At 40.1% G+C, this 18,239-nt stretch overlaps 1 protein-coding gene across 4 annotated transcripts in view; it reads left to right on the forward strand.

The window, feature by feature from the left end:
* The window catches only part of LOC142095217 (ATP-binding cassette sub-family A member 9-like), a 127,184-nt gene extending 110,183 nt beyond the window's left edge, over positions 1-17,001 (forward strand). For all 4 annotated transcript variants that reach the window (XM_075178102.1, XM_075178105.1, XM_075178103.1 and 1 more), the window contains 10 exons: positions 594-711; positions 6,836-6,927; positions 7,223-7,401; positions 7,937-8,012; positions 10,611-10,705; positions 11,313-11,432; positions 11,677-11,817; positions 13,958-14,037; positions 14,690-14,745; positions 15,209-17,001. In XM_075178102.1, coding sequence (XP_075034203.1) covers positions 594-711; positions 6,836-6,927; positions 7,223-7,401; positions 7,937-8,012; positions 10,611-10,705; positions 11,313-11,432; positions 11,677-11,817; positions 13,958-14,037; positions 14,690-14,745; positions 15,209-15,301 — 1,050 coding nt within the window. In that variant the 3' untranslated portion in view covers positions 15,302-17,001. The remainder of the gene's footprint in view (positions 1-593; positions 712-6,835; positions 6,928-7,222; positions 7,402-7,936; positions 8,013-10,610; positions 10,706-11,312; positions 11,433-11,676; positions 11,818-13,957; positions 14,038-14,689; positions 14,746-15,208) is intronic.
* The last annotated feature ends 1,238 nt before the right edge of the window (positions 17,002-18,239 follow it).

Below are 18,239 nucleotides of genomic sequence, written 5' to 3' on the forward strand. Positions count from 1 at the left end.
TTTGGTTTTGCTCATTGCGCAAAACTCCCACCAGAGGAAGGTAAACTATGTACACCACAAGAGCACTCCATCTTGTCTCTCTAAACAGGAGCATGATTTCTTAAAACGTCATTTGCTCTGCGTGTCCGCAATATGCAGGTTTGTATATAACCTTTATTGTTATACAGGCCCTTTAAGGACAACAAATATCCTACTCTGCCATCGACTAACACAGAGAACACTATGGCACCACTGTTGCTTTCAACTGCAATATTTTTTATGTTTAACACATTTAATGCTTAGCACAATTTTCTGCCAAATTTACTATAAATATTTATAATAATCAGGGTAATGAAATCAAAATAAGGGGCCTGATTCATCAAGGTACGCAAACTCATACGCATCTGCTAAACGGGACTTGAGCTACGTAAAACACCACATACGCAGCGCAAACAGAGCAGATACGGCACTCAAAGTCAACTCAAACTCAAACTCCAACGCAAATATAAGGGTTTGCATCACTCAAAGTATGAAACATGAGTTTGCGTACCTTGATGAATCAGGCCCAAGATTCTGTACTTTCCAGTAAAATGTGACCTATTATCTTGTTTCAGAAACCAGTCATCATCGTTGACAGTCTGCGCAAGGAGTTTAAAGTTAAATCCGGAATCTTTAGTTTTAAGAAGAAGAAGAGAGTTGCCACCAAAAATATTTCCTTTTGTGTAAAGAAAGGTAAAACTTACATTTTTTTAGTCTAGAGCCACAACTCCTGTTTCTGGTGCATTATAACTGTATGAGCTCAGGACCTATCCATGATGTTGTTTCTCATAAAAATCTCACACTACACTAGGGATGTGCACCGGCGACTTTTGAGGTCTCGTGTTTTGTGTTTTGGATCCGGATTTTCGTTATTTTTGAGGTTCGGATTTGTCTCGCAAAACACTTGACGAAAGGTCTCGGTTCGGATTTAAGGTATTGGATTCGGATTTTTTTTGAAAAAAACATAAAAAGTTTAAAAATCAAGTTTTTGGGCTTATTTTCACTCCTAGGCTATTATTAACCTCAATAACATTCAATAACAAGCATTTCCACTAATTTACAGTGTATTCTGAACACCTCACAATATAGTTATTAGTCCAAAACGTTGCAACAAGGTATCTTTCTGGACTGCGTAGAGGAGTGGGTCACCACAATATATATTAAAAACCCTGAACTTTTATGAATCGCACCAATAAATGTACCTGGACTGCGTAGAGGAGTGGGTCACCACAATATATATTAAAAACCCTGAACTTTTATGATTCGCACCAATAAATGTACCTGGACTGCGTAGAGGAGTGGGTCACCACAATATATATTAAAAACCCTGAACTTTTATGATTCGCACCAATAATTGTACCTGGACTGCGTAGAGGATTGGGTCACCACAATATATTAAAAACCCTGAACTTTTATGATTCGCACCAATAATTGTACCTGGACTGCGTAGAGGAGTGGGCACTGGGCACCACAATAAAATATATAAAAAACCTTCAACAGATCTGCATTACACTACACATACGGCTGCTCCTCCATCCTCTCCATCATATACATGTTGGAGTTTTAGCGTGTGACAACCTCTTGTTTTTGATAATGTCAGTGCATTTTAAATATTTTTCAATTTGCCCCACACCACTGAATGTACTTTATCTATGATACGCAATACGCATCTATCTATCTTGACTGCGTAGTGTGGTGGCCCCGGTACACAATTTGGTACCGAGGCCACAATATAATTAAAAAACCCTCCACGTGTCTGAATTCCACCAAACAAGTATCTGGACTGCATAGTGGGGTGGCCCCGGTACCCAATTTGATACCGGGGCCACAATACCTCCTCCAAACATGGTACAGACAATTCGTCATTGAGATCCCAGACAGACAGGGTCAAAGTGTTATTGTTTGACTTTGTAAACCCAAAAAACTGTCCCTGTTGCACATAGTCGTGCAATGAAGACTGACTTTTTCATTTAAAGGCACGATCTTTCAAGTGTAGTGTTTGTAAGTCTAAGTCATATTATACTTTTGGTAAAATTGGTTTATTTTGTTCCTCTTTATGGTAATTAATTAGTAATAGAATTAAAGTAGGAAATAGAATTAAAGTATGAAATAGAATTAAAGTATGAAATAGAGTGGTATAGAGTTGTAGTGTGGTATAGATAGAGTGGTCCACACAATATAATAATAAAACCCTCAACTGGTCTGAATTCCACCAAACAAGTATCTGGACTGCGTAGTGGGGTGGCCCCGGTACACAATTTGGTACCGAGGCCACAATATAATTAAAAAACCCTCCACGTGTCTGAATTCCACCAAACAAGTATCTGGACTGCATAGTGGGGTGGCCCCGGTACCCAATTTGATACCGGGGCCACAATACCTCCATCAACCCTCTAAATCCCACTCCACTGATGGCGGACACCGGGCGCACGTCTAACACCAACATTGCAGTTACAGCCGCAGTTATACGCTTTGCAATAGGGTGACTACTATCGTATTTGGTGGTCATGGCAAACGACTGTTGGACGGTCAATTGTTTTGTGAAAGACTTAGCGGTCTTACGACATCCCCTCTGGGAAGATGACCGACTAACAGCAGCAACAGCAGCAGTGGCAGTAGTAGGCGTACCGCTGCAGGATTCCTCGGATGAATCCCGTATTGAGGAGGACTCAGTCTGGCTGCTGACTTGGGCTGCAGGACTGAATCTGATGGAGATTGTGGAGGAAGTTGACGAGGAGGGTGTTGCTGGTGTGTATCCAACTGGACCACGGGATTTAGGTGTCCCTGTACCGATGAGGGTCCTAGCCCCAGTTCCTGAACTAACCACTGAACTATGAAGGTTATTCAGGTGACGTATAAGGGAGGATGTTCCTAGGTGGGCAAGATCCTTACCCCTGCTTATTTGAGCTTTACATAAGCTACATATGGCCATACATTGGTTGTCTGGATTTGGATAAAAATAACTCCAGACCGAAGAGGTGCATTTTTTGGTCTTCTGACCAGGCATGACGATGGGCTTTTTCATCCCATGGACATCAGCTGTTTCCCCCCCTGGTGCCTCATTTACAATAACCACATCACCATCCTCATCATCAAGTTCCTCCACAGCGCCAGCTACATCATCAATAGCCTCCTCCCGAGCCACCTCTTCCCGTACAGTGATGGGAAGGTCAGGCTTGACAACCACCAACACCCTTGGACTCGCCTTGGGGATTTGTGATAATTTCTCTTTAGAAGGCAGAGTTGTTTGCTGTTTTGTTGCTGACAGCATAACTCTCTTCAATTTTTTGTAGGGGGGGGGAGGAGGAGGAGGGCTAAGATCCGTGGGTGAAGCTGAACCACTAGTCATGAACACGGGCCAGGGCCTAAGCCGTTCCTTGCCACTCCGTGTCGTAAATGGCATATTGGCAACTTTACGTTTCTCCTCAGATGATTATAAGTTTCTCTTTTTGCTACTTTTTCTTAACTTGGGCTTTTTGGATTTTACATGCCCGGTACTACGAGATTGGGCATCGGGCTTGGAAGACGACGTTGATGGCATTTCATCGTCTATGTCATGACTAGTGGCAGCAGCTTCAGCATTAGGAGGAAGTGGGTCTTGATCTTTCCCTACTTTATCCTCCAAATTTTTGGTCTCCATTATATGTAGCACAAGATACTGCAGAATGTGTGAACTTGGTAATATTGCAGTACCAATGGACTTATACTGCTGGATTGGTTTTGCAAATTTGGTTATAATTATTATATATTTTTTTTTTTTTTAAATTTTTATTTTTTTTTACTTTTTTTTTATTTTTAAAAAACTTGGGAATAGTGGGGAAATAACTATGCCCTTAGAAGCACAGAGCACAGGACACAGCACCACTGGACTGAACAGGACACGGCACAGGACCCAGCAGCACTACGGAACTCAGCAGGACAGAGCACAGGACACAGCACCACTGGACTGATACTGCAGAATGTGTGAACTTGGTAATATTGCAGTACCAATGGACTTATAATGCTGGATTGGTTTTGCAAATTTGGTTATAATTATTATATATATTTTTTTTTTTTAAATTTTTTATTTTTTTTTACTTTTTTTTTATTTTTTAAAAACTTGGGAATAATGGGGAAATAACTATGCCCTTAGAAGCACAGAGCACAGGACACAGCACCACTGGACTGAACAGGACACGGCACAGGACCCAGCAGCACTACGGAACTCAGCAGGACAGAGCACAGGACACAGCACCACTGGACTGATACTGCAGAATGTGTAAACTTTGTAATATTGCAGTACCACTGGACTTTTACTGCTGAATGTGTGAACTTGGTAATATTGCAGTACCAATGGGCTTATACTGCAGGATTGGTTGTGCAAATTTTGTGGTAATTAAAAAAAATTAAAGTAGTTTTTGGTATTTTTTAAAAAAACTTTTTTTTATTTTTTTAAACACAGGGGAATATTGGGGAAATAACTATGCCCTTAGAAGCACAGAGCACAGGACACAGCACCACTGGACTGAACAGGACACAGCACAGGACCCAGCAGCACCACTGACCTCAGAAGGACAGAGCACAGCACACAGCACCACTGGACTGATACTGCAGAACACAGCACAGCACAGCACAGCACAGCACAGCACAGAACTAAACAGCACAGAACTAAACAGCACAGAGGACCACCTAACACACCCTCCCTCTACCCTGATCAATGCCCGAGTGAAGATGGCGGCGACTAGCGGGGAATTTATAGGATCCGAGTATCGCGAGATCCGACAACGGGATTATGAGTCAGAGCCTCAGTTTCACTTTTGAATTTGGCGCCAATACCCGGATCTGTCTCGGATCCGACTCGGATCCGCAACGTTCGGGTGGGCTCGGATTTCATAAATCCGAGTGCGCTCATCCCTACACTACACCCCCCCCCCTCCCAATTTAAGGTTTGCCTTGTAGAGCAATCCAGCGTTCCCTCCAGGTATAAATCATTTTGGGGAATGGTCCAAGCATAACATAACATTTCTCTGTGATTTTGGTCCCTGCACAACTTCTCAATCTTCTAGGTTTTTACAGGAACAATTCTGCATACCAACCGTTAGGTTCATTCAATATGTGAGAAAAAATAAGCCTGAGCTCGATATATCCCATGTTATATATGGTACCAGCTGCATGGCAATATAAGTGCCCATATATGTATACAAAACAGACAGTTGTTGTCAGCACTTATCCTTAACACTGCATATTTGTGTGTATCTAGAAAAATGAAAACATGAGGTATTAGTTCATATTTTAGGGCAGCACGGTGGTTAGCACTTCTGCCTCACAGCACTGGGGTCATGAGTTCAATTCCTGACCATGGCCTTATCTGTGTGGAGTTTATATGTTCTCCCTGTGTTTGCGTGGGTTTCCTCCGGGTGCTCCGGTTTCCTCCCACACTCCAAAAAACATACTGGTAGCTTAATTGGCTGCTAACAAATTGACCCTAGTGTGTGTGTGTGTGTTAGGGAATTTAGACTGTAAGCCCCAATGGGGCAGGGACTGATGTGAGTGAGCATACAGCGCTGCGGAATTAGTGGCGCTATATAAGTAAATGGCGATGATGATATTTTTATGAAAACATTTAAGCCTGCATCCTAGCATCAAGGGCACTCATTATATGCAGGTCCTACACTGACTTATATGCTGTAAAACACCATTAAAATGCAGTTAAAATCAGATGCACTCACCTCCCAGGTATAGAGGCTTACATCTAGCAGACTTGTAAGCCACACTCAAATGAGCCTTAAATAGGCTTAATGGATAGCTTCTGTAAAAACATAAGGCATTCAATTCAATATCTTCATCTTAAGCACTTACACTAGCAATGATCTCTTCCTGTAATCAAGTTGAATACTCTGGAATCCTTCTACCTTAAAAGGTCCAACGTAAAGTTACTTCTTTCAACATTTTACGGCTTGCTATTGTCCCACAACCATTTAAAGCAAATGGGAGGAGGACATAAGAGAGATCTCGTACCCTGAAGAATGGGCTTGGATTAGAGAGAGCAGTTAAAAGCTTCATTAATGTCTGCCTACAAATCATTATTTAGATAATACTTGGTATCTACCTGACTTTGAACAGTTTTTCCATTGTTATTTTACCAGCTGCCTCTTTTATAACATTAAGCAACACATTTTGTCAAACACACTGCTTAGAACACATAAAAAGAATCCTACACAAGTGTCCTAATAAATTTCATAGCGTATTGACCCCCTGGACTGAAATTCATAAGGGCCCTTGGCGGACTTACCTGAGCTAACTCTTCATGACAGTAATCACGACTATACTCTGTTATCCCACACTCACATACTCACTCATACTAATAGACCTACCTCTACCTCCACCCCCTTTATTCAGTATTGACCACAAACTGCCTGTTAAATCCATTGTCTGCCCATAATTTGAGCTTTAAACTTTATCTAGTATGCTTGATCCTGTTGGATAATTAGGTTTATAAATCTTACATTTCTTTGTCAGATATGCTGAGAGCTGAGAAAATAACATTTATTTAAACTAAAAAAAATATTACACTACTGTATTGTAGATTTTAATTATTTTTTTCCTATAGTCATGGAGTCGCTATCTATTTGAATAAACAAAATTATTTACCGAAATGAATAAATAAATAAAACCAGCTCTGTTCTGTTACCTATTACACAAAACAAATATTGTTTGGAAAAATAATTTAAAATAGCACGAACAGGTTTTAATTTCTTTTTGGAAGAATTTGAGGAAATATAAATAAAAGAAATATAATGTGAACAGTATGAAACAATCTTGCTTTTTGCATACTTAGGTGAGGTCCTGGGGTTACTGGGCCCCAACGGTGCTGGAAAAACCACATCTATATTCATGCTGGCCGGTCAAATCAAACCAACAGCCGGGGAGGTAAGTACGACATTACTAGCTCAGCTTTATAGTGTAGAAAATCCGCCCTGCACATAAACTGCTGGAGTTGTGTCGTCATTGTAGATGTAAATGTACATGGTAAAAGTTTTTTAAACCAATATTTGCATATTACTCTTGCATCACTGTTAGACGTCTAGCATTAGGTTGTCTAGTACTCCATGATTGGTATCTCCATATCCATTGTTTGTGGTCTATTAGTGACTCTAGTTTTGCCTGTATGCACTAATGGTTTGTGTTTGTCTAGCAATTCAATCCTAGTTGTCTACCCATATAGGTAGTACTTTGTGAACTCGATTTGCCCAAGACTAAAATCTCTGATGAGTCCACGGCATTCATGGGTTACTGCTGTCAGGACAGTCCCCTGTGGCCAGATATGACGGTGAAGCAACATCTGGAGATTTACGCAGCCGTGAAGGGTATGAAGAAGGAAGATGGAGATCAGGTCATCAGGAGGTACAAAGTCTCATCTATTTCATCCAGCATAACTTTACTGCTTCAGGGCTGATGAAAAGGGAGGAAAGTTTGTTTTGAAAAATTAATGGTTAGTCCAAAAAGTAACATTAAATGCTGCTTTACTCAATATATATCTAAAAAAAACACAATATGAAGTTAAACCACCAGAAATGAGAAGAGAAAATAAATTTCTTCTATTTATATGATCATCATCATCATTTATTTATATAGCGCCAACATATTCCGTAGCGCTTTACAATTGGGGACAAACATAGTAAACTAATAAACAAACTGGGTAAAACAGACAAAGATCCCAAGATATCGCCAATGAAGTGTGCTTTGGTTGTTTTTGAAGGTTGTGGAGGGGGGTAAGATTGCTGTATATGGAGATATTTCACAAATATGACAGCTCTATCCCAATTATGACATGTAAAGTATGTTAATGATAATGATGTACAATATGTTGTAGATTAGGTTAAAATCATGTTATCTCCATCCTGTCTCCAGCAATAAATCCTATAATGCTGTTTTGCAGAGTGGCTGAGGCCCTGGAGCTGAAGGAACATTTAGATAAACCGGCCAGGAAATTGTCCGCTGGGGTCTGTAGAAAGGTGCTGATTGCTTGTCCGTATTCTGTGCTCTTATACTGGAGTTGAGATCTATGTATAATGAAGGCTGTATACCCATGTAACCTCTGCCTCTCGCTCATCAATGCTGGGGGGACCCTGCTATCTTGGGGTATAGACAGTGGTGGGATTCAAATAAATTGACAAGGGTTCTCTGCCCTAATGACCATTTTAAGTATACAAAACGATATACCGAAAGGTAGTTTAATAATTCATGCATTTAATACTCAAATTAATATGCATTTAATGCATATTAATATTCGTATACTTTAATACTCAAACAATATTTTATGCTGCTAATATCAAGATAATAATAGTAATGAGTCATGTTATGCCACACAGTAGTGCCCCCATTTCAAATTATGCCACAGTAATGCCCCTCTTCATCACACTCTGCCATTCTGCTTTGCCCTTCAAAACACTCTGCCACGCTGCCTTTGCCCCTCAAAACACTCTGCCATGCTGCTTTTGCCCCTCAGAACACTCTGCCATGCTGCCTTTGCTCCCCCTTCACTGTGCCATGCTGCCTTTGCCCCTGAAAAAAACGTCTGCCATGTTGCCTTTGCTTTGCCCCTGAAAATAAAGTCTGCCATGGTGCCTTTGCCTCTGAATAAAGTCTGCCATGCTGCCCTTGCTTTGCCCCATAACATAAAGTCTGCCATGCTGCCTTTGTCCCTGAAAAAAGTCTGCCATGCTGCTTTTGCCTCTCAAATAAAGGCTGCCATGCTGCCTTTGCTTTGCTCCTGAAAAAATGTCTGCCATGTTGCCTTTGCCCTTCAAAGTAATGTCTGCCATGCTGCCTTTGCGCCCTCAAATTAAAGTCTGCCCGATATTCAGTGCGGGCAGACCAGGGAGGAGTGCCGACGCCGTGGACAGGTGAGTATGTTTTTTTTTTTCATCTAGCCTACTCCCCCCACCAACGAAGATGGTGACTAGGTAGTCACCGGTTCACCGAACCGAGCCTAAAATTAGGTATCTGTTCTGGCGAACCGGTGAGAACCGGCTGAATCCCACCACTGGGCATAGGGGAGCACATGCAGGAGAGTCAAAAATCTTAGTTTGAAATATTGAAAACTGGCAACTTGAAGCTCCTCCCCCTCCTATAACCCACCATTGTACACGCAGTTTTTTTATCTAGCAAAGCCTATTGGATAGCTCATAGTAATCAAACCAACAACCATTCTAACTCAAAAACCAAACCAAAGCATGAACAAAGGGGTGGGAATGCAGTGTATCCCAGATAGAATCAGAGAAATGGATTCAATGTAAGTACAAAAATCCTCTTTTCTCTTTCAGGAATGCATGCTCCTAGAGGAGGGTATGCTCAGGAACCAAAAACACTGAATCTGTAAAATTTAGTAAATGTATGGACAGGAAGATCAGGTTGCCACCTGACACAATTCCTCGGCCGAGGCCCCATGCACAAAGCATGATAAATGTTGTAGAATGAGCTGTGATGTTTTCAGGAACTCTTTTTCCTGCAGCAACATAAGACTGCTGAATTTTAGCCTTAATCCACCTGGACACAGCCCCTCTTCTGTGCATCATAAAGATCCAAAGAACCAATGCTGATGAAAGTGTTGGTAGTGGTTTAGGCTTAACTGCTTTCTTGTAGTACCCTGGATCAGCCAGCCACCCCTCTCTGAAATTAGAACCCTCAGGGTTAAGGATAGCCAACAGGTGTGCCTCTCTGTGCATGTTTGATATCAGGAGGATAAATGTCATGCAGATACAGTAGGTGAAATGATGCCCAGTCCTCACATTCCGTCTTTTCACTCTCAGGATCTCAAACTCCATCTTTGAAATTGCACTGATTTCTCTCTATCTTGGAGCTTCTCTCCCGGGTGATTCTGAACTTCCCTGAGTAGCACTGAGCATGACCTCACACCCGAACAGGGAACATGAGTCATAATAGTCAATCCCCTGAACCGAATAATTCACTGCAGTCCCACATTTAATCATTTGGGGACTCGCATCTCATTCTTCAGGGCATCACACTCACTTTCTTACTCCTCTGGGAATATTACATCTATGATTTATTTGTAACTTTGTATGTCCTTCTATAGTCAGTTGTAATACTAGATGGTTACACTGGATTTAATGTTAGATGATGGAAGATATATTTACTACTGTGGGTGCTGTTTAGGGCAGTGTAACACCCATTTTACAAATACAAATATCACCTCTACATAACCACAACTGTGTTCGTTACCTTTTTATGAGGAATGGAAGGTATAAATTTGTATTTTTGCTGCCTGAGGTGGCTACTGAAATGTCAGTTCTATTATCCCTTACACAAACTACCATAAGCATTACTATGTAAGTGGTGTCTAATATGAAATAGAAGTATCATAAAAAAGAAACTGAAACAACACAGGAGCAGGTTTGATGATCAATAAATCCACATGTACCAGGTTAAAGAATAAGTTGATCTTGTAGGCATTTTTTGAGGGTTTTGCAAGTTTAAGAAACATTTGCAATACCATAGCTCACACCACACAGTTCCTGCATGTATTTACCTATCCATATGAATGATTTGTGATGAGCAGCAATATTTATAAAATGATCTTCTTCCATTCTTAGGTGTGTTTTGCCATCAGCATGCTGGGTAACCCAACCATTGTTCTCCTGGATGAACCATCAACTGGTTTGGACCCCAAAGGTCAGCAACGACTTTGGTGAGTTTTACATTTGATGAATTTGTACAGAGATAGTTCATATAAAAATAAAAGGCGAAAACTATAAATGATATACTTGAGTAGATTTATGCTCCATGGATTTTATTTATGCTTCTTTGTAATGTGCAAGTCTCAATTGGACAAATCCAGTCTGGATTTTCAATTGCTCAATGTTGCTGATCAACTAGTGTGGTTGAGAACATTTTCTGCTCTATACAAATAATTGTATAGGACTTTCTTTGATCATTCAGGACCATAGTTTTGAAGGCCACATGAATGTCATTTGAGGACAATTTAATAGACCGTCAAACTGGGCAACCAAATTGTCACAGTCCTAGTTAGTTCTGTTCACAGCCCCAACATTGATGTTCCTCATCTGAGTGGTATAGAACAAAGTTTAAGACCTCTTACAAGACACTCTCTTGTAATTCTCCTGAACAATACACATCTTATGGTTCTTAATCACGTATTACGTGCACATTTTCAGACCAGATGTAATAATCGACCATGTTTTCTGTGATTAAGAACTAGAAAGTTTACACCACATAGGAAGTAAGTATATAGTATATAAGATTGGGATGAATTAAAATCAGAATCTCTATTAAAGGAGAGCGATCCGAGCGGCTTTCAGGAACAAGGAGAGAGGAGCTATCCTGACCACACATTACATGGAGGAGGCAGAAGCTGTGTGTGATCGTGTTGCTATCATGGTTTCTGGAAAACTCAGGTACAGAGAGCAAGGGGGAGCTGGGAAATGTTAGGTATGATTGTAGTATTACAGAGAAAGAATTGACAGTAGACTGTTTGGTCTTTCATCATCATTAATCTCAAAAGGATGTTTCCTGAAGTTCATAGTAATAGGACAGTTATAGTAATAGGACAGTTATAGTAATAGGACAGTTGTACACTAGACAATTTTATTTTCTTTTTATAGTTACTCTCCATTCTTCTAATCTCTCATTCACATACAGGTGCATCGGGTCCATCCAGCAGCTAAAGAGCAAGTTTGGTAAAGGTTATCTCCTAGAGATAAAAGTGAAGGATTCTAACCATCTGGATGAGATTCACCAGGAGATAACCCGGCTGTTCCCACAAGCAGCCAGACAGGACAGGTAATATAGCAGCACTGTGTTATAGGTGACCACACAGGGCAGATCCCACTGCTCGACCCCAGTTCTAAGTAGACACAAATCAAACATTCTGCCCTTCTGTACTTACGCCAAACAGTTTTTTCCTACAGGGCATAGTTAGAATTTTCAGACAATGACTCTACACATGGTCAGAGTGGTTGACCACATCTTCTGCCACTTCTTATTGAACTAGATGGTCACGATCAGATGATCTTTTGGGCTAATAGACACATATATTACTGCTTCAAATGTTCACCTTCACTTCCAAAACTGTACTAAAATAATAACAGCTGGAATCTAATTGGTTGCTATGGGCTAAACCACAGTTTTCCAATGCACTACTTTTCATAAATGTCCAGAAATGTGTGGAATTCCAAATCACCTCTTCCTAATGAATTCTAAAACTTCATCTTATTAACATGATATTGACAGTTATTACACTGTTTAATGAGCTTAACATTATTATCACTGAATATTTACTTATTTTATCCTTATCAGTCAGTAAATCATATCAGTAGATATTTTGTTAAAAAAACTCTATTTTGGCTTGCTATTACTTTGAAGGAACGGTCATAAATTCTATTGATATAATTTTAAAAAGCAGAAACATGCTAGGTTCTGTAATAAATAAAGAATATGGGCCTGATTAATCTTCAAACGAAAAAATAAACGCATGGAACTTGTACGGATGTATGCCCATATTCAAATACAAGTGGATCTCAAGCCATGTTTCCATTTGAATCTGGGTATAAGTACAGTCAGAACACAGTGAAGAATACGTACATGAATATTTTCAATATAAAGTCCCATCAGAAAGTATGTAAATAAAAAGATTTCATAAAATGTAAATCTTTTCAAATTATAATCATTCATTTAAAAAAAATACATAAAATATATAAATGAGGATGTTCTTAATGCGTACTGTACATAAAATGAATGTATATAATGTCTCTTGCTTGCAAACACATGCTCTGAGAAGCATACCTGTAGTCATCACTATCAGTCATCACTTAAAACTGGCATTTATCTGGTGCAAGTGATACAGCTAAAATATATGTACCTTGAACCGACCATATGTGCATACACTTGTCCTTGGCATGTCCTTACTGTACATTGCTAAGTCTGTCCGCCCCTTTCCACACCCTATTCTGCCCTTCAAGTTGCAGACAGTTGAAAGTGTTGTTTGCATGTGGACATAAATTGCACCGTTCACTGGAGTAAGTCCCGTTCTGGTACATGCGCGGAGCTATTTCACAATATATATATATATAGCATCAGCATGCTCTGCAATGCTTTTCCAACTACAGTGGTACTAGAAATTTTGTAAACCCTTTATAATTTTCTGAATTTTTGCATAAATGTACCCATAAATGTGACTTAGATCTTCATCTAAGTCATGGAATACATAAAGTGAACCCAACAGAATACAGAATGAACAAATGGATATACTTTTTCTTTCATTTATTTATCAAAATGATCCAACATTAAATTTCTTTGTCGTGAACAATATGCGAACATATGCTTCCAGTAACTAGTGTGACCCCTTTTAACAGCAATGACTTCAATCAAGCATTTACAGTAAATGTTGATCAGTCCCACGTCACCTTGTAGGAATCCCTCCTTAAAGAACTGCTAAAACTCATGGACGTCGGTGGGCTTTCTTGCATGAACACCCCGCTTCAATTCCACTTACATCACTTCATTTGGATTAAGGTTTGAGCTTTGACTCGGCCATTCCGAAGTGCAAAATTCCTTCTGCTTCAATCCTTCATTTACGGTGCATAAACTGATATCCTCATTTAGAATTTGCTGGTACAATTCAGAATTCATAGTTCGATCAATGATGTCAAGCTGCACAAAAGAAATTTAATTTTGGATCGTTTTGATCAATAAATGAATTGTGTTTTTGTGTTATTTGTTTTTTTGTGTTATCTTTGACTATGTCTATGAATTCGATAAAGATCGGAATACATTTAAGGTCACATTTACGCAGAAATTCTGAAAATTGTAAACGGTTCACAAACTTTCTAGCACCACTGTTGGAACACAGTAATAAAACAAGACTGGTTATTAACAAACAGACAAAGAGGTGACAGGACCTTACTCTCTGATTACTCCTCAGGTTCTCCTCATTGCTGGTCTATAAGATCCCGATGGGTAGCGTGCAGTCATTATCACAGGCTTTCTTACAGCTCGAGGAAGGTGAGTACTTGCTCAGAGGATCTGGCTCAGTAGATTAAGAAATAGGGAACATGTGGTAGGGGATAAAATGGAAATAGACAGTGGGATAAATGCAGGAAAACGGGCAGGGAAGGGGTGAGCCTGGCTACTTGGCTGAAGAGATGTTACGTTAGGGCTGACTGGATGGGGAAAGTGTAGGAGGAGTGCAATAAAATGAGAGAGAGTGAAATGAGAAAGTGAGGAGTGTAACATGGAATAAGTGAAGTGAGAAATCTGATTCGTAGCTTTGTGATGGAAACATTCATAATTTGGGATTTGGTAAAACCAAAATGAACAATAAGCAATTAAATAAACCCATCCAGTTCCATCAATAAACCCCCATTGTGTCTCCAGATCAGCATAATCCGAGTTTTTTTGTATAAATAGCCACATGATTTACATATACATGTAGGCAATTACACAATTGAGCAATGGACTGTCAGCAAAGGTGGGAACTTTATGATAAGCCTGTCTCCACACCAATTGCCTTTTAATTTTTCTGATCTGGTCTCTGGGTCAAAATTTCCCACTGATATCGGTGAAACCCCAGTTGGATAGCCATGCTCTAGAAAAGCTTATATAGATATTGTATGACAGGTGTCCTGACTTAAAATGTGATTTTGTCTCTGCACAGCTAAACGTACCTATAACATAGAGGAATACAGTTTCTCCCAGTCTACCCTGGAGCAGGTAACTTTATTCTACTTCTGTGGATACAAGTCACAATGAAGGGAGCATCTAGGGATAGTCTCAAAGTGGTGCCTTATTAAAGTAGTCTTTTTCATACTTTTTTTATCTTTCTCTCAAGCATTAAAATTATAGGCAGCTTTGGTATTTACAAAGCTTCTAACATGCTATTCACAATTACAATATGTAAAAATTACTTTAAAAAGAAGATGGATTAAAACCGACCCTTCTTGACTTTCTAACTTCACTTTTGAGACTAACCTTCGCTGAAAGTTTGGAGGGGGCATGGAAACCCATTAATGGCTCTTTTCTCAGCCTCTCTTCTCCTTGCTGCTTCTCCTGTCTTTTCTTAACATAAGTGATTGTGTCATATTTTACATCCCCTTACCCTACATCAGTCTGTACCCTGGCTGCACATTGCCAGATATCCCAAACCCTCCAAGTTACTAATTGCCTCTCACCACAGGTGTTCCTGGAGCTGGTCAAGGAGCAGGAGAAGGAGGATTTTGACCTGGATACCTCATTTCGGTGGAAGCACCTACGGACAGAGAGCATCTGAGGATCAGAAGATGCATTGAGTGAGGGAATTCGCTGGACAATATAATGTGACAATTATTGCTTCAGTGTCCCTATTACCTCTGTACGCTACATCTGTGGTGCTTTAGAGACCGACAATACATTCCTGAGCAGAGGGGATTAATTCACTCTATGATAGTGATTCCATTATGGCATACAATAAATCACTTAAGTTCTTTAGAGCTACAGATATGCTGGATATATTTCCAGCCCTTATTCAGTGACATATTTGTTCTTCTTGCTTACTTACTACAGACATCGGTATGCATGTCTAATCTGAGTAGTAAACCTCTCCCTGTGGATCACTCAACCACTTGTCTTGTTTCCCAATATACCACTCAATGTTCAATAATCATTTACAGCACTAATTCTATATCCAGACTAATAACTTATATATAAATGTATTAGTCCTCTATAACAGGGCATTATTACTAAGGAGTGTATTTCTTTGGTCGATCAGTTCAGTCATTTTATTTTTTATATAACTGAGTAACAAGTACCCATGTTCTTTTCTGTTGGCACTTGGAAAAAAAATGACATCAGTTATTTTGTAGCACAATTTAAAAAACAAAACAATTATTGAATACTGTATGTGAACCAGTATTTTCGTACAATTTCACATTTTTTTTGCCTTCATTTGCTGTCATACATTCTATCATAAGCACATTCAGGAACATTCATGCTACACAAGTAGCCAGGAGGTCCAGGAAGAGTCATGTGACACAAGTAGCCAGGAGGTCCAGGAAGAGTCATGTGACACAAGTAGCCAGGAGGTCCAGGAAGAGTCATGTGACACAAGTAGCCAGGAGGTCCAGGAAGAGTCATGTGACACAAGTAGCCAGGAGGTCCAGGAAGAGTCATGTGACACAAGTAGCCAGGAGGTCCAGGAAGAGTCATGTAACACAAGTGGCCAGGAGGTCCAGGAAGAGTCATGTGACACAAGTAGCCAGGAGGTCCAGGAAGAGTCATGTGACACAAGTAGCCAGCAGGTCCAGGAAGAGTCATGTGACATAAGTAGGCGGGACACATAGGATCATTTATGAAATTTAATCTGGCCGAAGAAACTAAGTAAACAGGTGGAGGGAGCGATGCACCCAATCCTTGTATGCATTCCCCAAATAACTCACAGCCCACACAATGCATCTGACAGCATTACCTGCAAGGGTCGCAAAAGAGTGTATGCGGAAAAGTGGAGATGCACTTGGTAATACAGCAGACAAATAGGTGCATTTGTTTGAAAAAAAATGTCTGCATTTTTGCAGCTTTGTAAATGGCTCTGAGAATCTTGGGGAGCATAAAAACTGCTTTTTACCTCCAGCAAAGCACAGCTAGAAATCTATATATCTTCCATGCATTACACAGGCCAGATTGCTTCCCATAATATCTCAGGGGTGTCGGAACGTCTCAGATTGGCATGGATTTTGTGCAGGTAAATCATCTTGCAAAATTCAACTTATTAACAGACACTTTGTCATATTGTTACAATAATATGCACTGGTCCATTCTACGGAATAACAATTACAGGGTATTTGTATTTTTATATTACTGCATACTGCGAATATTTTATCCCAGATAATACATATGTACTTTTATCCCAGATATATACGTACACAGAGGAGGATTGGTTATCATTTCTCTCCACAGCTCCTTTATGAAATTTCTGTAAATAAAGATTTTTGTTTACACTGGGTGTTTGAATAATTACAATAAAGTGACATTTAGGTGGGATTAAAATTGACAGCTTTGCTTTAAATAATATTATAATAAATGTATGTCCATGTTATTGTGAACAGATTACATCAATAAGAGTCACCAGTTGTCCAATGTGTCATTAGATGATAACCCTGTATACTATTAGTGTGGGGAGGGGTCATTGAAATATTTTAGGTGTGTGAGTAAACAAAAAGTAAACTACCTGAAGAATTCTAAACAACGTTTTGAAAGTGGTTTTGCACCTTCAGTTGACTTGAACGTGTTATCTTGTACATTCTCTCTTCTTGTACGCAGAACTTTGCTTTATCAGTTTAGGTTTCTTCTGTTGGCCTGAGATACGACTCTGCATACAATTGTACCGGAGCTGTGCCGTCTCTCAGGGCAACAGAAATAAATAACAGAGAAGAAAATTAAAAAGATAAGGGGGTCAATTAAATAAAATTTTGCAATACTGGCCCAGAGCATTAAGGGTTTAATTACTGCTTTGCTGGGCCTGTCTCAGGGGGTTTGTTCATGCATGACCTGGTAAGTTGGTTCACACATGTATAGTGCAAATGAAAGCACAGCATTTTTTCATTCATTCTCTTCTATTATCCCCACCCTGAGATGTCAGTAACAGAAGAAGGATTGCAGAGGTACATGGAATGCCACGATTCTACTTAAATAGGCTTCTCCCAGGGGACGCTATCGCCAACGAGACCCAGTGGAGGCTACCACCAGAGCCGGTGCAAGGTTTCTCTGCGCATTAGGCAAAGTTTTAGCTTTCTCTCCCTCTTCCCCCAATACCCACTTTACAGCCCATCACACAAAATAAACTACCTCTTGGCAGACTGTCCTGCTCTCTGCTACTAGTTCTTTCAGCTGTCACTACCTGCAGCTGCTGGTGTCTTAAGCTCAGTTGCTGCTTTTCTGGATCCTGAAATGTTGGGGTCCTATTTGGAAAAAAGACAGGTACTTAAAATTTAGAAAAGCCTATACTAGCCCTGGTGTTAAATAGCACCCACGTTTAATAATTAGTAGAGATGGACGGGCACGGTTCCCTGAGAATCTACCCCATCTGAACTTGAGGTATCCGAGTACCGAGCGAGCAGGCTCGGTACTCTGGCGCCAATTCAGATTCGAAATCGAGGCAAAACGCCATAGTGACGTCGTTGGATCTCAGAGCTCGGTTCTCACGATGATTGAAATGCATAAATAGCCGCCTCCAC

Source organism: Mixophyes fleayi, chromosome 6, assembly GCF_038048845.1.
Source record: "Mixophyes fleayi isolate aMixFle1 chromosome 6, aMixFle1.hap1, whole genome shotgun sequence".
Classification (NCBI taxonomy): domain Eukaryota; kingdom Metazoa; phylum Chordata; class Amphibia; order Anura; family Limnodynastidae; genus Mixophyes; species Mixophyes fleayi.